This window comes from Ovis canadensis, chromosome 20 (assembly GCF_042477335.2).
Source record: "Ovis canadensis isolate MfBH-ARS-UI-01 breed Bighorn chromosome 20, ARS-UI_OviCan_v2, whole genome shotgun sequence".
In the NCBI taxonomy this organism is placed as follows: Eukaryota; Metazoa; Chordata; class Mammalia; order Artiodactyla; family Bovidae; genus Ovis; species Ovis canadensis.
The window spans coordinates 27,193,234-27,216,835 of record NC_091264.1 but is presented as its reverse complement, the minus strand read 5'-3'; the positions used below and the strand labels follow the sequence as shown (position 1 = coordinate 27,216,835).

General features: G+C 48.3%; 1 protein-coding gene across 4 annotated transcripts in view; it reads left to right on the top strand.

Annotated features, from left to right (window-relative positions):
• The window catches only part of BTBD9 (BTB domain containing 9), a 418,007-nt gene that overhangs the window by 371,436 nt on the left and 22,969 nt on the right, over nucleotides 1-23,602 (top strand). For all 4 annotated transcript variants that reach the window (XM_069564255.1, XM_069564257.1, XM_069564254.1 and 1 more), the window contains exon 10: nucleotides 20,851-20,929. In XM_069564255.1, the coding sequence (XP_069420356.1) occupies nucleotides 20,851-20,929 (79 nt within the window). The remainder of the gene's footprint in view (nucleotides 1-20,850; nucleotides 20,930-23,602) is intronic.

The following is a 23,602-nucleotide window of genomic DNA, read 5'->3' as shown; positions in this document are numbered from 1 at the left end:
TATTACTGAATTATCCATATCTCAGAATCGTTAAGAAGTTGCATTGGAAGAAGTAAGACCAAGACAGGGATTTCCAGAGTAAGAAGAGAAATTGGGAAAATTTGGGGAAGATGTTGAAGCTGGATGTAACACATTTTTTTAAAAAGGAAAAGAAGAAAGAGGAAAAACAAAGGGAATAAAGAAAATGTTTGGCTGAAATGGGTAAAAATGAGCTGGAGGTGTGTGACAAGGTGAGGGCGGACCTGTGGTTGGTGAGGAATTGGGTAGGAAGAAAGATGACTGAGCATCTAAATTCATCTAATTCCTGTGTAGGCATATCTCCCCCTGCTTAGAAGAATGATGGCCTGGCACTGTAGTGTGGTAGGGAAATCGTTGTGACAATCTACAAATCTTCCTCCAAACTCAGGGTTAGAACCTCATTTCTTTTGGCTTGCCCACGTGAGATCTATTTTTAAAAAAAACAAAAAAGCAAAAAAACAACAACACACACACACAGAGAATACGTAAATAAAGCAGTGGGAGAAAAACTAGAATGGGAAGCCAGAAAGAACACCTGTGGCCACATGGCCTACTCGTGATATGTGTCTGTGTAACACGCCTAGCTCTAATGTCTGTTCACATTTGCTAGGTGGGCTTTTCCTGGGAGAGACAGAGATTCTTCAGCTAGAGCCTTTTCAGCTCATGGTACCCCCACAGGATTGCATACTTAATCTCATTCTGCCCACAATTAAAATTAGAGTTCTTTTGTTAAGTAAATAAACTGAATGAATTGTCCGTGCTAATTTAGCCCTTTCTCCTATCATCAGTGTGATGTTTACTTTTATTAATACTTGTAAGTGTTGTATTTGAGTGGCTACCAGCTCCGTTTTTCAGACAAATCTTACAGTTCAGTGTCAAATGTATCTGATTCATGGTAAGTGCTTAGGCCTTCTCAGGGCTTCATTTCTTCGGAACAATGAGTAATTATTCCAGCTCCTCCCTGCCCTGTGGGGATATTTGGACCGTAAATGAGATCACATCTCTGACAGGACTGCCTGCTCTTCAGAGGAGATCCGCACTGTTGTTGTTAGGTTAATATTGTTCTTTCCCAGAGTGCACCCCACCTAATACTTGCGGCGGCACCATCTCTTGGGGCTTCCACCGGCGAAAAGATTGCAGTGGCGCTGTGCTCAGGTTTCCTGTGGCATTCTGTGGGCAGGACTCTGTGGTGCTCCTGGCCTGTATGTCTGTGCACTGAGCTCTTGGGTGTCTGAGACTGAAGGGGAGAAGATGCCAGTGGCCTTCTAGGGGGAGGCTCTGGACTGGGGGCGGCTGGGTGATTACAGGAAGGCAGGTGCTGATTTACCTGTTTGCCAGTTTATTTTCTTTGGGGAGGCAGCATTTCAATTTACTGCATTCCTTGGAGGTTTGACATATCAATTAGATGTTATCGACAGTAATAGAGGGGCAGTTGCTGTAAATGTGAAGTTTTTACTGGTAGGCCATGAAATGACACCCCAAGGGACTGTAACAGAGGACGTGATAAATATCGTGTTACCTGCACACGGGCAGAGGGACTGATTAACAGGGGAGGGTGATTCTATCTCCTGCACTAAAATGTTATTTATTCATTTGCTGTCAATCAAACCTTCTGTTCTAATTGGCTAAAAGGTTAAATCATCAAGATCTGCTCATAAACCAAGTTAAGGCAGGAAGAAAATCGGTGTTAAATCATAATCAGTAGCTTGTTTATTTACTGCATTATCACATCTGCGTGACCTTGCGGAGCCTTTCTGTCTCCTCTAGTTACAGTAGCAACCCTGAGCAGGGACTTGCACCTGGGTGGAGGTTGCAGGGAAGTGGGAGACGGTTGCTATGCTCAGTGGTATACCCGGGATCTGAAGAAGGCCACAGTGGTGCTCCATGCAACACAGCCTGGGCGTAATTAGACCATGGCTGTTCTTCCTCCTGCACCCTAATGTATGGCTCTCATATTGCACGACACTTGTAAAAGGAAGAATTATTTGTTGAAAAGACAAATATATTTCCACACTAACAGTTTTATAAAGATGTCAGTGAAAAAGTATAGGCATCATTAAATCACATTTTAAAGGCAGGTTTCTCATTGTGATAAATCTGCATTATCAAGTCTCATTTCTGAAATGAATCATACATGGTAAAACTTTATGAGAGTTGAGTAAAGGATCCCTTGTTGGCTAGTACAAGTGTATATTGTCAAACTGTGCAGAAGGATAGCTTCAGACCCCTGTGAGAACACTGATGGGGTTCCACCCGTTTCTTAGAAGCAGTATTTCAAGTGCAAGCTACTTTGGGCTGGTAAGGAGCTTTTCTCACTGCCAAAGCAGCTTATTCAAAGACAGCCAAGAGTATACTCTCTTTCAGAGGATCTTTCTCCTCTCTCAGCTTGGTGCTGAACACAACTTGCTCTTCAGCAGGGCTGGAAAGCCCAATCTCCCAGAACCACAGGGCCAAGCAAGGTGGGTGCCCCCCACCCCTGGATACTACACCCAACAGCACATGTGGATGTCCCACCCCCACCACCGACCTGCCCAGAGCCAGACACTACAGCCTTCAACGCAGACTGCTTTTCCTTCATCTAGATGTTTAATAAAGTCACAATCACAGTTGTCAATTTCAGTATTTCAAGCACAAAGAGCCATGCTAACTTGTGAATCTGACATACCATATTACCGTATTAAATACCATTGACATGCCATGTTAAAAATAATTTAGCCAAAGAGGGTCTAATTGTCTACTCTTTGGAGAGCACCTCTGAGATGACAGGGTAGCAGAATGCCTTCCTCAGTTTGGGTACTATTTGTATTTGTGAATGTATTTTAGGTTACCGTGTTTGTGGAAAATATAACAAGTGTTTAACAGTGGCTCTCATGGCAGAAACAGCCAACATTATCTGCTTTCTCATCTTGTGTGACTGCTGAGTTAATTTCCCCCTTAGTAACACTCACCCATCTCAAAACCACCTGGTCTTATTTATTCTCAGTGGATAATACAACTTTGTGGCTATGTTGTTCCACAGTCAAGTTGCATGTGAGATGCTTGAGGGACTCCTAGTTGGTCTGACAAAACTGAAACAGTTTCAAGGCAGAGAATTAATGAGAAAGACGTGTTAAGAAGCTGGTCTTGGGTGACTGGCTGATTTAGTAAGGAGGGAACATTTAGTCTAAGGAAGAAAAAGTAGTAAAGGAATGGCCTCATTTTCCTTCTGAAGGAATAGACTGGCCAGCACTTGGATACGTGTTGCTTTTTGCTAGACCTACACCAGGAGCTAGTCAGTCATCAGTAACTGTCGGTATTGCCAGACCTGGTCACAGTCTATCTAGATGGGCACTCACAAACAAACAAACAAACCATGACAGAGAGTGGGGTTCTGTCTAGAAAGCCAGACCCAACAAGTGGATTGTTTTTCCCCAATCAGACACAATGCCTTAGAGAACTATAAGAGAAATTACATTTTTTATATATCCAATGCTTATGCATTGGGATTTGAGAATAAAACATCAGGGTGGTGTCAAGAGGACAGCAGGTATTTCCTTTATAAAGTTGCTTAGTCGTAGCTTCAGGTGGCTGTCTTTTCTGTGAGCTTCTGTCCATACTCACCCTCAGTCGCAGGTTAGAGCCCAGGCAGTTGCTGGCAGACATTCCAAACCAGGAATTTTAGGACCTGAACATGGGCCCAGCCTACCTTGATGGAACAGACTATTTGGGAACGTCGCTGTAACAGGACTGGGTGGAAATCGGCAGGTCCAAGGGCTTGTTCTAGACCAAAGGCAATCAGCACAGCTTAGGGAGTGTCCCAGCCAGGTGACAGCAGGGACCCAGCCTTGGAAACTGGGATTCAGAAACAGACTGTGGCCCTAGGAGGGCTGGAAAGGTTAGGGCAAGACTTTAGGGCTTTCGGGAGAGAAAGTTGTTGGGTATTAATAGGATAGGGGTTGGGGCCATATTCAGCACATAACCTGTTTTTATGTGGCCACTAAGCTAAGAATAGTTTTTACATTGTAAAAGGATTGTAAAAAATAAAGCCTATGTGACAAGGAGCTGTGTGGTCTAAGATATTGATATTTACTGTCTGACCTTGTACAGTAAAAGTGTGCTGACCCTGGAGGAGTTAGGCATAGACCATAATGTAGAATAATTTCTGGAACCAGAGGTATGACATGCTTTTTGAACTACCCGGAATAAAGTGAGGGCCAGATTCTAGTGCCCAGATACACAAGAGCAGGATCCAGAGCATGGCTTACCTAGCAGTTGAGTGATTTCCCGTGTTCCCCCTCGCTGGGGTAAGATTGGTCCGGGGCCCAGGTAGAATCCACAGGTAAGAGAGGGTTGGGGGGCTGCGCAGGAAATCGGTCATGGGCACAGCTGGTGGCAGCAGCAGATACCTGACATTTCTAGTGACAGCTTACCAAGTACTCTGCCAGCCTTTGCCTCATTTGACTTTCTTGACTACCTGTAGGTTAGGTGTTCTCCAGGTGGGACAGCAAGGGCTTCAGAGAGCAGGGGACTTGCCTAAGGCAGAACCCGAGCCCAGATCCAAATACTGTGGCTCCTATATGGTGGGGTTCCTGCCTCACCCCAGCTCCTCTCCCTCGGCCACCCTGGGCAAGCAGACCCCTCCACCCAGCCAGGGTATCTGTGGAGCACTTTTGAAAGCTGGGTTTGGAACCTCCCTCTCACAATATCCCTGCCATTTCAATCTCCCATCCTCACTGACATACCTCCCAAGTCTTCCTGATTCCCTTATTCTAAAACCTTCCAAGATTTTTCCAGTTTGTGCTTCCTACCTGCTGGAACATAAGCTCATCCTCCTTGTTATAGAGCAGAATGGTCGGTCTCAAAGTGTGGTACCTGGGCAGTAAGCATCACCTGGGAACATGTTAGAAATACAAAGTCTCAGGTCTCACCCCAGACCTCCTGAATCAGAAACTTGGGGAGTAGGTGCTGGCTGTCTGTGCCAGCATTCCCTCCAGGTGATGCTGGGGAGCTCAAGTTGGAGACGCAGGGAGAGCACATCACAACACACCGAAGAATCACCCTGGACACACAACCCTATGGACTAGAACATCGCCTCTGTTCTCTCGAAGGTAGTTCCTGTATTTTTCACTGACCGTGACAGGGCTAGTGACAGCGCAGGTCATTGTGCTCCGGCTCTGTTACGAGGCCCATGAGAATTTCACTGCTGAGCACCCCCACACTGGGGGAAAATCATAAGAGTCTAGGAACATGCCACATAAACCTAATACTACCAGACTTGGGGGGGGGGTCCCAACATCCAGGTCTTCAGAGGGAACCTGCATTTCCCAAATTCTGCATTTCTGTAGAATGCACACTAGTGTATCTAGCCAGACTTATATAATTTGCTATGAAAAGGGGTCCCAGCCAGGGGTTCTCAGATACACTCTGCAGAGCCTGCACCAGTCTTCTGCATCCCAGATCCACTAGCTAATGGCACGTTTTGACTCAAAGTTGGGAGTCATGATCTTCCCAACAAACATTATGAAACTGACAATAAGAAAATCGTAAAAGCTAAGATGTATATCCCAAAGGTACAGCCAACATTCATCACTGGCACTGAGTCCACAGGTGGCACAGTGTCAGTTTTGTTGTTAATTGAGTACAGGTCCCTCCCATGATGTTCTGTCACATCCAGAAATGGTTCCAAAAGGACATTTGCCATCTTCAGTTAGAGATGAGTAACAGTCCTTCACGAGGAGCAAAGGGTGAGAATAAAGATATCCTGCCCAGAGCCTTAAAGTCGATACCCCTCGAGGAGTCTTCTTCTGGAGCTGTCTCTAGGCAAGGGCTGGGATTATTAGTGGTGGTGATACTAGGTTTTGGTTGTTGTTCATCTCTAGTTTAAAGGCTTTTTAGTACAGAGTTTCAGATCTAGAGATCTGCTGACTTGATGGAAAAAAAAAACAGCTGAATAACAGAACAGCTGAAATTTCATCCATTTCTACATCTCACACACCACAGCCCTTCAGGACTGCCCAGCAGGACACCAGTGTGAGCCTGATGGGGGCTGAGCCACAACAAAGCTGGGAGATGAGTAAAAATCATCTAGCAATTTTAGGAAAATCTACTTTGGGCTTTCACACACTTGGTTGAACTTTTCAAAAATATTGAATAAACCACTTGCCAGCTGTGATTACCAGCAGCTCTATTTGACAGTCCTTGACATAAAGCCAATGGGCATGCGCAACGTCATCCGGCTCAGGGCCTTGGTTAGCAGCTGCTGGGGGGCTGAGGGCGCTCCTGGACCTGGCCCATGATTCCTGTTCCTGGGTGCTGTGCACTCGAGCATTGCTAAACTGTTTGCCTAGCGAGCCCAGGGGCGGACATGAAGCCTGCCTGTACATCTCCATCACTCAGAGCGCTCTTTATGTTCTGATCTCCAGGAACACAAATAATATTCTTTCTAAGCCGCTCCAAAATACAAGTGATAGAAAATATCATAGAAAAGGTGAACTGCCAGACAGTAAGCCCTCATGACCAAGAGCTTATTCATAAAATGATGACAAATTTATTACACACACTCACGGCCAGCTTTCTGAGATTAATAGCTGATCTATCTGATTTTAAAGCCTGACAGTGGAATCAGAAAGAGTTACTAGTTAGTTTTCTCACCCATCTCCTTCACCCAGCAGCCTTCTTCCCCAAGAAATAATACAGAAAAATAAGCTGATTTAGCTTCGGCAACAGTTTTACAGTATTTTATGGCAGGAGATTTCCATGTGCCAAGGATAACTTTTAACCTTGTTGAATGCAGTTTGACTTCTTGGCATCTGCCTTCAACTCTGCAAAACCCTTAGGGCAGGGGACTAGCATGGTGAATAACTAGGGATAGATTGAAACACAACCTGAAAGGAAGCCATATTTTTGTGTGTCTCATGGCTGCCTGTTTACTGTGAAGTAGTAAAGAAGTCATTGTCTGATGTCTTAGCCTTGGGGGCATGAACAGAATTCAAAGCAGGTGTAAAGAAATACACTGCATCAAATCTTAGGCATGCAAACACACACAAGCACAGCCTAGGTTCAGAAAATAGGAGGAAATTTCTGAGGTTGCTGGTTGAAGGGGAGTCAGGATTTGCCACAAACAGCAAGGTACCTCTCATGCAGTTTCTTTCTTCCTGAGCCTAATTGAAAAGATCTAACAATAACCCCTGGCCTGCCGTATATCTGGCCTCTCTCTGCCAAGCTGAATCCTCCTACCTGGCCTCGCACCTGATTGTTGTGTCAGAAATTTTCTGAATTATTCAGTGTATGCACTTATCACATGCCCTGCTTGTCTCCTGTCCTGTCTCCTTGTCTACCACACTGAATTTCCCGGAGCTCGCGGCTGCCTCTTCCTATGGCACCAGCATAATGATGCCCAGTGGCCTGGCTGAAGGTGCTGAGATAGGTGGAGCAAGGTCATGGGAAAGTTCATTCTTGCCTGGGTCTAGGCCACTGTACAACAGGAATTTGGGAAGGGGTCAGAGACCTCTTTGGGAAGGACTCAAAACCAGCCCTGGAGAGCAGGGCGCCTGCAAGGGAACACTCGCCCCTTCAAGTCTTAAGAGAGGTCTAGGCCAGCAACGGCTGGGCCTGGAAAGTTACCAACACCAAGTTGAAGGTGGCAGTGATTTTTTATTTTTTAATCAAGAAAGTGTTAGAAAAGAGGAAGAGATGATTTTTTTTTTTAACTCAACTTTTTTCCCTCAGAAAATGTCCCTGAAGGAAGATTGTTACATGCACGAACTGCCTTACATTCATTCAGGTCATTCCCTGTCTTGCTTTAATTGTGTGAAATGTGGCAGTTTATGCAAGTTCCAGAAGAGACCTTTATGGGGCCAGTCACGAATACTTGTCACCTTTTCATTATAGAACTCACATTCAGAGATTCCCAGCGATAAATGGCTCTAGGCTAATCTTGGGCAGCTCCATGCTAGGAGCTATAGTTTTCATCAAAAAGACACACACACACACACACACACACATACATACACACACATACACACACATACACACATATACACACATACTCTGGAGATTTTTTAAGCTCTCTCCAGTGCTCCCAATTTCTTATCTGTTCAGTTGCAAATATCAAGCCCTTAATGGCTGGAGAGGGAGAGTCTATTTTTAAGTTTTTACTGAATAATCTCCCCTCACTCCCTCCCACTGTGAGGTGCTGCACGAATTTAGCATGTCATAAGATCTGGAAGCCCTAAGGGGCTTAGTGTAATTTTTAAGTATGAAACTGGTCAGGTTTGATTCAGGGACTGTCTGGCGGTCCTTCTGGAGCATCGCTGGCTGGGTTTGCTCTGTGTACTATCGTGGGTTTCTGAGGTCAGGGCCAGGTTTTGTTCTGCATACACAGGCTTTTGGCATGAATTTCCATAAAAGCAGACTTTATTAAACCTAAAATTCAGGGGGCATTTAGCCCTCGTTGTGTTCTAAATCCCTTTGGTATTTAAAACACTAGGAAATGAAATTGCCAAATTCTCAACATTTGAAAATCGGCTCCTGCCCACGCCTGGTCCTCACGTCTCCAGCGCACACCTCGGGGCGGGTGCTGTGGTGGGACATGTGGAGGTGGCTGTGGTCACCCAGAGCTTGGAGGAGGCAGCACTGTTCTTGGAGGCAACAGGCCTCTTCAGAGTGATTCCACGCTCCTTAGAGGCTGGAAGGAGCCACTGGCGTCATTAAATCAATACTTGTGCTGAGCATCGTGCTTGCCCGGGACAGGGAATCCTCTGGGGAACAGTGAGCCAGATCTACCCTCCCCTCCAGCCCCCAGGGCTGCCTGCTGGCAGAAAGTGTGGCCAAGCCACCAACTCCTCCATCCTTTTAGAGGAGACCCAGCCCCAGGTGGTGATTGTATTCCAGGCAAATTTCAGCAAAATTTCCAAGCACCTGATATGGGTACTGAGAGATAATAAGTAGGAACATCCCTAATGAACAGTGTGAAGCAAATCAAGGTACTGGAGCTGGTGCAGGGTCCCAAGGGAGGAGAGGCGAGTCCTCCCCACCCTACCACAGGCCCAGCCTAGCCTGGTCCAGTCCATTCTGGAAAGGAGCAGCACAGAGTGTGGAACCCCAGCTACGTGGAGACCCCTCGCTCCTCTGCTCTCCTCACCTCCAGGGCAGGGCCACACGGGTGTGTCTCTTTACCCCACCAAGGACAGGACCCCACAGCTTCTCCTGCTCACCACGCCAACTGGCTTCTCATTTGCCTGTGGGTAGCTTGCTGACTTCCCTTCTGCCCATTAGCCACTCACAGTGGACCTCGGCACCCCAGAGGTGCATTGGTGGACTCTGCCCAGGGATGGCAAAACCTTGGTCTCAACACTGCCTGGCTTCTGGAGTCTGCTCAAGTGTTTATTTCCACAAGGACACGTGGCCTCCCACTGTGGGAGCCAGAGTCCCCTTGTTAACTCACAAACACAGCCCTGTTCAGCTGCCTCCTGCCAGTGCCCCCAGTGTAGGGACAGTTTGCTGGCATTTATTCATCAGAGGGGGAAGAAAGAGATGTTTGTTTGTAATGTGGAATAATGAATTTTGTCTGAGGAAGATGAATAAGTGATCTTCAGTTAATGGCTAATTCTTCAATATCAGACAAACCTGAGCCACAGTGAATTTTTAATACAAAATTCTTATTACTGGAGCCTTCAAGAACTCTAGAGAAATGGATGGAACTTGGAGAATTTGTGGGTGAGGACCTCCCAGTCTCCACACCATGTCTTATGAATCGGTTTGTTGAACTTATTTCAAGCTCTAGATCTCTACATTCTGAGCAAGATAATCTTGGGTGGTAAGCTATTTCTGAACCTATTTCTTATTCCCTTATTTGTTCATAAATCTCCTTAGAGATGTGAACCTTGCAGCATAAAATCTTGGTACCTAAAAAGCTCAGCTCTGTTGGTCTGCTTCCTCAGAAAACCCATGAACTCAGGCTGCTGAGGAACACCTTTCGCCCTGAGAGTGGGGCAGGGAGGGGCATGTCAGACCCGGACCCCGATGGCGGGTGACTCAGGTGTTCGGGAGGGTCGGTAGGGACTCCTGACTCTGTGCAGCCGTCCGCTGAAGTCTCACTCTCCCTTGGAGAAGCCCAGCTCACTCTCCTCCTGACGGTCTCCTAGAGGAGGCAGATAACAGGCAGGGGTAAAGGTCTTTAATTATAAGATTCAAGTGCGACAGAAACCCTATTAGAAAGAACACATCTCTTCCAAAGACTTCCCAGACATTTAGAAGTTTCAACAGAGTTTAAATTTTCGAGGGAAGCCATTAAACCTTATAAGAAGGAAATGCCAGACCAAGAGGGTCCTTTGTGGACAGTAATTTGATTGATGAGGCCTCCCCTGTTTCTATACCACACAAAAGCTCTTGCCCAGATGCAGATATATGTGTGCGCACACTCATAGAAACAGACAGCAGATCCCACCACCAGTTGTGTACAAACATGGATAAAGAGGCAGGAGGAAACATGCATTTTCTTTTTTTCTGCATGAGACTCAAAACCGCTGCATCTCTGGCACAGCTGCTTTGCAAGAGAGAGAGAAAAGCACTTGGCCCCAGAGTCTGTTTATGTGTTTGAGCCGAGAAAGCGACTTTTGTTGCGAGGAGCTCTAAGTGAGACAGACAGAGTCAGAGAATAAGAGAGAGAGAGAGATAATTATCTAAATTATGTTCGTGCTATTATCGAAGACGAATATAGTTAAAATGTAATTAAATATGACGGGCTAGCAGGATGTAAGGCAAGCTTTGGAATGCTAATCATCAATTACTGCGTCCCCTTAGGGGAATCAAGGAGAGCTTCATGGCAAAGAGAGGGAGCGGGGAGCTTGGGGATGGGGCTGAGTGAGATGTGCATGAAAACAGCCCCCCTCGTCCGTCTCCCCCACACTCTGGTTCAGACACTCCTCAGAGGTCCCAGGACACACACCTTTCTGTAGCTGCCACAGGGCTAGAAGCTTTCAGCTCAACTCTTAGAAGGAGCTGACAGCAAAGTCTTGACCTTCTCTTTGAGAGGAAACTTCTCTTAAAGGGAAAATTAGGCTCTGAGCAGGGATAGTAAAGCCAAGACCTGCTCAGGTTAAAGCTTTAAATGCAAGTGCATTCACTAGAGAGGCCTAAGACCCACCTTGGCCAGGAAGTGTAAAATGCCCACCTACCCACCTCCCCACCCCCCTGCAGCGCACTCCTGGTCCAGAAGTCCCTGGGGCAGGAGGAGCTAGGGGAAGGCTGCTCTGGATTGTAATTGGGACAGGTGACACCCGTCATCCTAGCAAACTGCTCCCCGCCAGACACCCCAGCCTGCAGAGGGGCTCCACCGCAGCTGAACACAGGCTCACGCAGGGCCCACCCCCTGGAGAGTTTTAACTGGTCTGGGGTATGGCCTGTGATGTGGAAGGTTCCGAAGCCCCATGGGTTACCCCAGTGTGCAGCCAGGATTGAGAACCCATTGGTCTCACTGGAACCTGACTTCTGTTAAGCTGGCCACAGAGGGCGGACATCCAGCACTGGAGACCATGTCAGCTACAGGGTCTCTCCATGAACCCCACTCAGAACTATGTTGAGGCCAAGAAGAGAACAGTGTAAGACGATACATAGATTTTTTTTTTTTTAACAGAAACATAATTTGTGTATAAGAGCTAGAAATTGAGTTCCCTCTGTTTAACACTCCCTGAGCTTTATGTAAGGCTGGTGTAGAACGCTGGCCACCTCCTGGGATTGGGGGGTCCGATGGGAGTGAGCGAGGTGGACCCGGCCAGGGCAGAGCCCCCCAGGCATGAGGGCTACACCCCAGGGGAGCGGCCGAGGCCATTACGTCCACCTCGGTGCCAGCGTTTTCGCCACACGACCCCAGGAGTTTTATTTTTTTTAAGTATCTATTTATCTGACTGCCTGGGGTCTTAGTTGAGGCATGTGGGATCTAGATCCCTAACCAGAGATTGAACCTGTTTCCCCCTGCATTGGAAGCATGGAGTCCCAGCCACTGGGCCACTAGGGAAGTCTCCAGGAATTTGTATTTTTGTGTGACATATTTTAATTTTTAAACAGCAACTGAAGTTTTAAAAACTACTCTGTAAACCAGCAAGGTGTGTCTGTGAGCCTCCCCTCTGTGACCCGACCAGCCTGTGAGCAAAGGGGCACTGGTCCCCGGGGGCTCCTGACAGGCTGTGTCCCTGCCCCCTCAGGGCTTCGGTCGGTTAGACGGCCTTGGCGCCGTTCTTCCTAAGCCTGGCACATAGAGGGCTGTCGATAAGTAGCTGCTGAATGGAGGGACAGACAGAGCGAATGGCACAAGCCTAGAATCCCCTCTAGGTCGGGGCAGCAGGTCGGCCATAAAATCCAGTTAAACGTCCTGCTAGACAAAAGCATGTACTGCCAGGTGCCAGATGGGTCACTGAGGCCTGCAACGAGGAAGGCGTCAGTGTAGCCTGGGCAAGAGAGGGAGGCCAGGCCGGGAGCCAGGGGGCGTGCTCCAGGGCCCAGTCTCAAGGCAGTGATGCCGCCAGGGTTCCCACCTCACCACATCATGGAAGACACGCCCACCCTCACCTGCCTGGTCCACCTCCTTCACGGCACATCTTTAGATGTGGCTAAAGAGATGAGCGTGGTCCTTAGCTCGTGGCAGCCGGGTGGCAGACTAAGAACAGCATGCTTAGGGGGAGGAGGGACGGCAGGCCGCTGTGGGGTCAGCTCGAGAGGCACACCCCACGCGGCAGAGGTCTTCAGGCCCCGTTCAGCACCTGGAGGCTCACCCACACCTTCAGCACTGCCCAGCTTTGTGCCCACGGCTAGAGGGGGGTGCCACTGTGGATGCTCAGTTGACAGGGGACGACTTCAGTATTTCAGTATTTCCTTCCTTTTCGAGAATCTTTTCTGAAGGCCTTCCAGCCCTGCTCGCGCAGGTTGTAAATAAAATGCTCCCCACATACCCTTCCCACTCCTCACCACCACAGGCTTCTCTCCTGCTCTTGGCTCTGCTCTTTTTTTTTTTTTTCCACTTTTGAACCTTAACATTTTTTTATCAAAGATATACATGTTCAGTTTTCAAAGTCAAGTAGGCACACAAGGCTTATAATAAATGAGCAATAATCCCCTGCTTCACTCTTTTCCAGCCCAGACCCTGTTCATTTTGAAAAAACAATACGTTCAAAGAAAGTATATTTAATATGGTTTAAAAATATAAAACTATAAACAGTGAAATGTCTCCTTCCCACCCACCTCTTCGTCCGGAGGTGATAGTTTATGTGTAAACATATAAAAATGTGTGTTTTCCCATTTTTTTAAATACAAATCTTTCTGCACCTTGGAGGTCTCTTGAGTTTCTCCCTCCCCATCTCTCCTGCTGCGCAGTCTGCGGTGGTAAGGACAGAGATGCACCACAGTCTCCTTAACCAGGCCCGAGTGATGCGCGCTTCAGCTGGTTCTGTTCTCCTGCGGGGCAGACGGTACTGCAGCGCCAGCTCTACGCCTGCCATGCTCCTGTGCTGGGAGCGCTTCTGAGTTGAAGCTTTTGAAAAATCTCATGTGGTTCTGGTTGCCACACCTTCCTCCCCTCCAGAAGCATTTAGAGCTTTCTCCTTCATTGTAGCGGCCACTCAGTGGCCTCTAACTTAGAAACATACGTCCTTCATATCTGGGAAAATTTGTGTTATTCTTACATTTTATAACTTGTGTCTTTTCTGCTGTTTTTCTCTGAAACATTTGCTAATTGGATAGTGAACCTCTTGGTTTAATCATCTCATTCTCTTATCCTTTTTCTTCTATTTTCTCTTTGTCATTTTGCTTGGTATTCTAGTGAATTTCCTCGACTTGAGTTTCTATTTTGTTGAATTACTTTCAATTTATAATTTTAATTTGCAAGATCATTTTCTTATTTTCCAGGTGTTTCTTTTTCACATTATTTTATTCTTTTTTCGAGGGTGTGATAATGTTTCCTTTTACCTTTCTAGGGGTAATATAAGTTTTTTTCTGAAGTTTTACTCTGCTTTCTAAACTTTATCTGTATCCTCTGAGTTGTTTTTCTTTTCCATTTGTGTTTGGTCTCTTATCGTTCATGTTAGAGTCTTTGGTGATCTTTGCAGTGAAGCGTCAGGCCCTGAGAAAGCTGTCAAAAAGCTTTTTCTGTGCGGGGGTTTGTGGACTTGATTCAGGGTTATCAGACCTGGCTCAGGCATTTCACTGGGAGACTCCTGTCCGCTCATTCTGATCTAGCCTTCTGGGCACCGTCTGTTCCTTCCAATGGAAGTGCTCTTCAGGTCCACTGTGTGAGTCTCAGCCCACTTGTGACTTCACCAGAGAACTTCTTTAAAGATATTATCTAAAGCTATGTGCTCCTCTCCGTTTACTTACACTGCTTTATTTTTTTTTCCATAGCCCTTCTTTAACTCTTCTATTTCTTTATTTCTTTTGTTTGTCTCTCTCTCTCTCCCCTACTAGAAGCTAAGCTTCTTGAGGGCAGAGTTGAAAACAGGGCCTTCCTCATTAAGCTCTCAAGCAGTATTAACAGAAGCAAGCATGGAGGGACAGAGGGGAGCAAGGTAGGGGTCAGTATTTCTAGCTCTTTCCTCTTGGGCTGGTCAGAGTCTCAGAGGGATCCTCCAGTCCCCTGCCTGTGGGTTAGGCCTGAATCACGGTGGCCTGAAAGCCACGAGTGGGAAGGGGGCTGGAAGCCATGCCGTCTAGGGTGTTCACTCGTGTGTGTTCCTTGCGCTCAGCCCCTGAAGGGCCCACCCTCTGCTGTGCCTGGTGTCCCGGAGTCTAGACCCGCTCTGTTAAAGGACTCCAGAGTGAAATCACTATCTCTTGCTGAGGTGGAAAAGGGCCCATCTCCACTGTGTAGGAAGAAGAAAAGGGGGGGTGGGGAGCCCACCTCCTCCTTTCACTTGTTTTCAGCCAGCCCCCTGCCTGCCCCCATCTTCAGTAGTGGCTAGTGACTCAGGACATGAGCCTTTCCGGGGCCTGCAGTGTGCATCCACTTGCTTCCTGAGTGTTTCTCTCTGAGGTGTTGGCAAAGAAAGATGGTGACATCTTTTGTGCTTTCTTTTGCTTGTTTTATGCTCGTGTGTGTATGTGTGTGTGTATTAGAACACATACATGTGATGTGAAACATACGTGCAATTTCCTAACTGCCCTTTGAGTGGAGAAAGCAAAGGTTAACCCACTTATTCAATTTGCCATGTTTCACTGCCAGTCTGGCCCTGGCCAAACACTCCTGGCCCTCTCCCCGGTGTCCACCAGTTCTGCTACAGAAAAATTCTGACATTCTCTTTCTCATTAGAGCACAAGTGGCAAAATGACGTAATTTTTCAGAGCTGAAAAGACCAGGCACCCTTGGCATAGGATCTGCAGGATCCCCAGAGAAGACAGGACGAGGCTGAGGGTGCAGAGGCCATCTTGGCCGAGCCCTTTGGGCCTGTGTGGTACCCAGAGCCGCCCTCACAAACTCTGCTCTCACCACTGACAGCCACACCCTCCTCTCCCACCTGGCAGCTCCCTATCCTCTGCTTGCTTTGGACAAAGACCCAGCTGTCCAGAGACCTGGCACACCCCCTGGAGGGACTGACTCCACTTTCCCCCTAGTTTTAATATTCCTAGTTTAGTTAATTTCACCTCTGACTAATTCTTTGTCACGTTAAACACAGACACCATTTTAATCCCTTCCTTCCTTCCTTCCTTTGCTTCTTTTTATTTCAAGAACTATTTAAAATGCAGAAAAGAATAAAAACTATTATAACATTCATTCACATACTCACCCCTGGAATTGACTGTAGTTAATATTTTTCACATACACTTTGTCTTTTTATTTTCATCAAAGAAATGAAACATTGCAATTGGTGTTGAAGTGTCCTTTGTTCCCCATCAGCAAAGCCCACTCCTCACCCTCTCCTGAGAGACAGCTGCTCTCATGAATTCAGCATATCTCCTTCTCCAGAATAATCACAGCATACTTTACAAGCGTGTACAGTTTTCATGAGTAACATGTGCACAGCGATTGTGAAGCCCCCTGTAAACCACACCGTGGTCTGCAGTCAGAAGAGCCACTTTTTCACTCTCCGTGTTAACAGACCACCTACCATATTTCAGTGACAGCCCCAGGATTTTATATGCGTTGTAGTATTTAATCCTCATTCCTCAAGCAGCAGCTTTAAAGAGACTGTTTTAAATCACTTGTTTTTCTGGCTTGTTTAATTACTACTATGGCAACAACAACATTTTTTTCCTTCCTTTTTTAAACTTGATATACATAGTATTTCAGCCTCATTATGGGTTAAAGTGAGTTTTATGGGTGGGTCTTGGAACTCAATCAGAATGTATGGCTTTATTTCTCTGAAAAAACTGCTTCCAAACTTTAAACAGCCAATTACCAGGGAGGTTTTGGAATACCAACAGGTTATGAGTTGGGACCGTAGTACAGTTTGCATTGTCCTCTGATTATGGAGGGACCGCTGTTCTCCCCTGAGAGATCGTGAACGTCATCAGGGCAGTGCTCCGTCTGGCATGTTTCCCGTAACACCCAGCCTCAAGCGTGCTTTTACCAAATACTTGCTTAATTCCTTCAAAGCCCATCTACCTTGTCTGCCTCCAAGTAATGGGTATAATGGGTGCTGATGGAGTGTGGTGGGAATCTCTGCAGCAGTCACTAAATCAACACCAGCAAACTTGGTGACTCACGGGGGGTGGGGATGAGGGTGGGGTGGGGGCGGATCCCTGGGAAACGGTGTGTCTTGTCCAGGTTTATGTGGCCGGCAGGTAATTACAGTAGTAATAACAATATCAGCTCTTTTTCTTAAAACCTAGTGTATGCCAGTACTGTTCAAAGTGTTTTACATTTGTTAATGTATTTAATCTTTACACACACAAAAATTTAGATAGTTTTGTCTATTATCTTCATTTTACAGAGAGGAGACTAAAGCCCAGAAAGGTTAAATAGCTTGTCTGAGGTCACAGAGCTGGCTAAAAGTTCAAACCCAGGAGCCTGCCTCCACAGCCCATGCTGCCAACCGCTTTGCCATCCTCCCTGTGGCTCACGAAAGGCCATGATTAAAACCTGCTGTTTTGACTGTCACCCAGTGAGTCTCTCAACCGGAAATATTTTACATAATAATCCAGTGCTGGCATTTTCACTTGCTTCACATCACGTGATCTGTGTTAAAGGCTTGGATAGTAGGCAAGCTAGAAACTTTTTCTAATATATGTTCTACCAAACTAAATAGTACAAAGAGTGCAGAAGTTTACAACTAATGTCTCTTGAAGTTCTTCCATCCAAACAATATTTTGGCAAACATGCTTGTAGACCTCTCTCTTAGAATACATGTATGTATGCTGCTGCTAAGTCACTTCAGTCGTGTCCGACTCTGTGCGACCCCATAGACGGCAGCCCACCAGGCTCCCCCGTCCCTGGGATTCTCCAGGCAAGAACACTGGAGTGGGTTGCCATTTCCTTCTCCAATGCATGAAAGTGAAAAGTGAAAGTGAAGTCGCTCAGTCATATCCAACTCTGAGCGACCCCATGGACTGCAGCCTACCAGGCTTCTCTGTCCATGGGATTTTCCAGGCAAGAGTACTGGAGTGGGGTGCCATTGCCTTCTCCACATATGTGTATAGATATTTACAATTTAGCATAATCGGGACCTCATTCTAGATGCATTTTCGTGATGGCGGGCATGGTATTATTTCCATCAGCATTGGACAAATGAGGAAACTACAGCTCAGCGAGGGGTTGTGCTTTGTCTGCTACAGAGCTGGCAAGTACCAGGTTTGGGACGTCACTCCTGTGTGGGTTTTTCTGTTTGGGGTAAGTGCTCAGAGCAAAGGCCGCGCGTATTTTTCGACACTGGTAGTTCCTGTTCGGACACGTCCTCCCAGCACCCGGCCTTGGCTCTGAACTTAGTGATGATGTTGCTCTGTAGTCTTCCTGGGAGTGCTGCCTACTACAGAGGAGATGTGGAGTCCTGGACAAACAGGGGTCTTCATACAGCTCGCTAGCTCAGTAAGAAAGGCGCTGAGCTTCTGCATAGACCCATCGGCGGTGGCGGCGCCTGGCTCTGTGACGCGTGAGCCTCCTCGGGGTGGCACTGTGACTACGCATGTGGCTCCGACACGCCCATGACCATCCCCCTGCCGCCTCGTCATTCCCCGCTGGGCACGCGGAGAGCCGTTTCGAAGACCTTCGGGGGAAATGGAAGTTGGTACTCGAGAGGGAGAGATGCTTATTACCTCATCCTGACTGGCTTCCCTTTCTGCTTGTGCTTTGGTCTTAGGACTGTCATCCAGTTTGCTGAAGATGAAATCATCTGTTCACCTCTCGGGCTGTGTTAGTGAAAATGAACTCTAATATGATTAGATATTAATGCAGTGCAATGGAGGATTGGTATTAAATTGAGGCCTTCTGATCTTGTTACTCCAGCAGTGCTCCCTGCTGCTCAGGCTGTGGCCCTGACAGCCCTGCTCCCCCCACAGAGGGTGGGGGGCCAGGGCCTGAGCCCCCAGGAGGCTGGACGGGAGATGGAGTAGAGGGGGTGACAGTGGGATGACGAGTGGGGTTCAGGCCCAGCTCCCCCCAGGATGCCCCACAGTGAGCCCTCACTCCCTTCAGGGCCTCAGCTTCCACCCCACACAGTAGGGCAGGGTGGGGATGGGGTCGTCCAGGGGGCAGGGGCACAATGCCAGGCCTGTCTGCACTCTCAGAGCCCTGAGCATGTTGTTGAAGACTGTGAGCTTACAAGAGTCAGGTTTTACCTTCCTGTCCAGAAGTACTGGACTAAAAAGCTAAGAAGAGTCTTCTCTGTCTCCTCCACTCCCAGCCCCCTCTCCATCCCGATACCTTTTGTGAAACTGGCTGAACCTAATATCAGAGCTATGGTTTTCCCAGTAGTCATGTATAGATGTGAGAGTTGGACCATAAAGAAAGCTGAGCACCAAAGAATTGATGCTTTTGAACTGTGGTGCTGGAGAAGGCTCTTGAGAGTCCCTTGGACTGCAAGGCGATCAAACCAGTCCATCCTAAAGGGAATCAGTCCTGAATATTCATTGGAAGGACTGATGCTGAAGCTGAAGCTCTAATACTTTGGCCACCTGAGGCGAAGAACTGACTCATTGGAGAAGACCATGATGCTGGGAAAGATTGAGGGCAGGAGGAGAAGGGGATGACAGAGGATGAGACGGTTGGATGGCATCACCAACTCAATGGACATGAGTTTGAGCAAGCTCAGAAGTCAGTGATGGACAGGGAGGCCTGGCGTGCTGCAGTCCATGGGGTCGCAAAGAGTCGGACACGACTGAGCAACTGAAGTGAATGGTTGTCACTGGCTGAGTCACTCGCCCTAGCTCTGTCTCCCTTTCCTGGAGTAGGGGTCTGAGAAGTGCGGTGGACCAGCTCTGGTATGTGCTGGCTGGGGTTCTGATGCCTGTGCGATGTGAACCCCTAGCTTCCCCTACCTGCTGGAGGAAGAACGCAAGTCTGTGCTCAGCCCCCGTGCTTAGTGCAGAAATGAACCTGAGGCCTGTCGGAGCCCAGGTCCAATGTTGAAGCCCCATGGGGCCTTCCTCACAGGCCACCCTGGGCTTGGGCTTTCCAAGGGAGCTGTGTGGGTCTGGGAACAAAACACTGAGAGAATGGGCCAGGAATACAGACCCTGGGGATGGTCAGATGGCATCACCTTCATGTATGAATAGCCTTTCTACAGACAGAGTGATTTTTCTTATGCTGTTTGCAGAAAACTGCTTCCAGAGGCACAGACTTTGCACATAGGATGGTAACGACTTTTTAATGACCTCAAGGGGCCTCGTGTCCAGGCAGCCATGAATCAGTCTCTGTGGGCAGCTCATGGTGAGAGGGAAGATGGAACACCTGAAAGCAAAGGGGGAAAAACAAGCCATAAATACGTGTATTTTCTTTGGTAGCATTACTCGGTAATTAGAGAGTTACAGGAAACAGCGTCCCAGCAGCTGGCGGCTCCACTATGTGTGCGGAGGAGGGCTGCGGCAGCCGCGAGCGCCTCGCACTGGTTTTGAAAGCATGAGTGGAGTTGGCAGCCGCGGGTGCCCAGCGCCTCGTTCCTCCGACAAGCCAGGAGTGGTAAACCAGGAGCACACCACTTACTCTCAGGGGAGAGAAACTAGGGGCCTGCTCCGCTGGCCCAGCCCCTGCCAATCCGTGAGGAGGGGCATTTAAAATCCCGGGGCTGCTTTTGAGCCCACCCACCCAAAGACTAAACTGGGGGATGCGTTGGGAAGCAGAAAAAGACGCCTGAAAGGAGGCCAGTGGAGAAACTTGCCTTTTCTTCCCCAGGTGCCACCACCACTTGCATGGGGCGGGTGGGGGTCAGACATGGGAGCCCAGGGCTCGCACGGCAGTGAATGCCCCCCTCCCAGCCTGCAGTGCTGGGCCCAGCCGCCCTGCCCTTGGCCTGCATGCCCTGCTTCAGCTCCTCCTCCAGGACCCTCCCAGGAAGTCCCTGTGCCCGCCTGGGTGCGGCCATTCAGCCCACAGCCCTCTGAGGGCAGTCCCATCGCGGCGCTGTTGCTTCCTGAGCCCCGCCCACCTTAATCCCTCCCCGTGTGGCCATCCTGAGCCCCGCCCGCCTTGGTCCCTCCCCCGTGTGGCCAGTCTTGTCACTACGTGCAGGGTCTGCCTCTCATGCTTGCTTGTGTCACGCCTTCACAGAAGGGCAGCACCTCCTGTGCTGAGATTGTGGGGCACCATGTACCCCTGTCCCCACTCCACACAGTGGGTGGAGACCCCCGCCCCCTCCACATCCTGGGCTCCACTGGGCCTAGCCGCCAGCAGGGTCACAGGATGGTGTAACCAAGCAGTGCTTATGTTTCTCCTCACAGGTCCTGGCAGTCGGTAACTTTTGAAAGACGTCCAGCATCCTTCATCCGAATCGTTGGAACACACAACACGGCAAACGAGGTAAGGGTCCCCCTTGGTGAAGGACACAGTGGTATTTCCTGCCATCTGGGTGATGCCTCGGCCCAAGTGAACTGGAGCTGTTCAGTGGCCTGTTGTTCAGACAGCTTGCTTGGTACAGGAAGGAGGAGCCTGGCTCTCTCACAGGAGAACTGTTGTTACCATTTCTGGGTGTCTGTTCACCACGAGTAGCAGGCAGCCCCTGCAGCTTCACTTCCTCCCCTGTGCAGAGACCTGGAGAGTCCTCCCCCCTCCCAGACGCCAGCTCTCTCAGGGTCCCTGGGCCCCTGAGTGTGGTGTGTGAGGAACCCCAGCTCCACGGGGCAGCCAAGACGCACAGTTGCAGGTTTTCTCTGTCTGTCTACCCAGTACTGCGCCGGCCTGCACATAGTGCTCGTGGGCGAGCCTCTTCCTCCCCTGGCCTGTTCCTTGCCTGGGCCTGGGCCTTGTTTCTGGGACAGCAGCTGTTCTTTTGGGCCATACCGTCTGGGTGTCCCTCCACCTGAGGAATTCATGAGGGAAGAGTGGGTGGGTTATTCTCTCAAGTTTGGGCTCCCTAGGCCAGGGTGGCCAGCAGGTGAGGTTCCTGGGCCTCAAACATGCTGTCTTCTCTGGCTGGAAATGGCTCTGGAGGATGCAGTGGGTTCCTTCAGATGAGAGAGGGGTGGGCAGTGCCTGCAATGCCTTGAGGGCCCAAGGGAGGGCGCTGTGAGTGACAGCACAGGACCCGAGTGCAAACCAGGACAGTGCCAGACCCCTGGGACTGCCTCCCCCAACAGCGTGCATCCCTCTGGGCTCCAAGAGCCACCTCGGGGCCCATTCACACCACTTAAGGTGAGAAGACGTCTGTTTCCATTTTGAGTGCAAAATAATCCATCTGTAAGTTAATTGCTTAGCCTCTGTTCCTCAGGTGGGCATAGAGTAAGTGCTGGCGGTGAGAGGTTGGAGTTGGCAGGTGGCCATGCCACAGGTCCATCTGCTCATCACGCTCTTGCTTTTACACAGTCAGATGTGCTTAGTGCACACCCTGAAGGCCTGACCGCTGGTTAAAGACCACAGTCGTAAGAAACAGTAAGGTTGGAGCTCAAGAGGTAAATGAAAGGCATAAAAATAGTAACCATTCTGCAGTTTCACTCTAAGGGACCAGTGTCCTAGGCATGTGGCCAGGGCTGTTGCGTGGGGCTCCATACCCGGAAGGGGCTCTGTGCTTGGGGTTTAATGCTCTCCAGCATCTTCTTGAAATTCTTAGTAATCTTATCTTTGGATTTTCTTTTTAAGGGAAGAACATCCACCGGGGGCTCCCTGCAGGCCAGCCTCCCCCCTTCTCCCTCCCTAGGAAGGGTTCTTAGCCACCCACCCTGACCCTTGGTGCCTGGACCCATGCAGCCTCCTCAGCCTGCCCTGTGACCACTGCCACTGCCAGTGGGACCCCCACACATTTGTGAGGAGAGTCAGGATCTGGTGTGGGTCCCCTGTGCAAGTCACAGGATGGAGCCCTGTGTGCCCTGAGGATCTGCCCTGACCTAACACTGTCCCCTGAGTTGGAGCGAGCCCAGCATCAAATAGCAGATGAAAACCCTGGGGCACGTCAGGAGAGACCCTGGGAGAACAGGAAAAGCTTTCTCTCTGCCTTTTGAAAGAGAGACGCTACATTTCCGTTTTTCACTGAGCCCCACACTTTACACAGTGGGCCCTGGGTTGTGCATTATTTGTCAGATGAGAGTTCTCCAAGGCACATCAGGGTGCTTCTGGTTCTTTGAAAAGCATTTTAAGCAGTGAAAATATTGTGATAACGTATATTCATTTTGCCTTTGTATTTATTTAGAATAAAAATGATACACCCCCACAATATATTTCTTGCAGAGAAGAGCTTAAAAACAGAAGCCTGGAACTTTTGCTTACCTTTTTATTTCAAAACAAACCTGAAAATTATAAAATAAAGAAGGCCATTGATAGTTTTTAAAGCGCAAAATTAATTCTAAACATCAGGTCATAAAAACACTTCTTTATTCTTTGAAGATGTAACAGAAGTATAAATTTGAGTCTGCATTTTAATAGATATTTGAGCTCCAAACAAAACATCATAGTTTTAAAATTTTACCAATCAGTCTCAATTTTTCTAACCACTTAAATTACACGTATATTACTAAATTAGAAAACAATTTGAACGTATCTTTACTTAATAGTATATAAAGCTAAAATCAAATATTTTTATTTGCAATCCCTTGTTTCTTATATAACGCATTTTTTAAAGGCCATTTTATTTCCGTTAGTTGCTGAATGGGACTTTGTAGTTGTTGTTTAACAGTAGAAGGAATTCTTAAGTCAGAGAAGGCTGAGAAGCACTGGAGCACGTCAGATCAGGGTCTCCTTCCAGGTCTTGACCCCAAGGCCCTCACCTCAGTGACCAGAGGAATAATTTCCCCTTAGAGACCTCAAAAGCCGGCGTGCCAGATCTCTCCCCGATGAGTTTACAAAAATATCTGCAAGGAGCCTCAGCTACTTGGGACCTGCCAGTTTGGAGACTGGAGTCCCCAGTTTGAATGGGTTGACTTAGGTCACTATTTAAGTGGTGACCCCGTTATATCTGGCTGATGAGCAACTTGCTCAGCTGCTTTATCGAGTGAGTTATTGATCAGGAAGAAAAACCTCAGTGTGGTGTTGCCAACCTGGGAA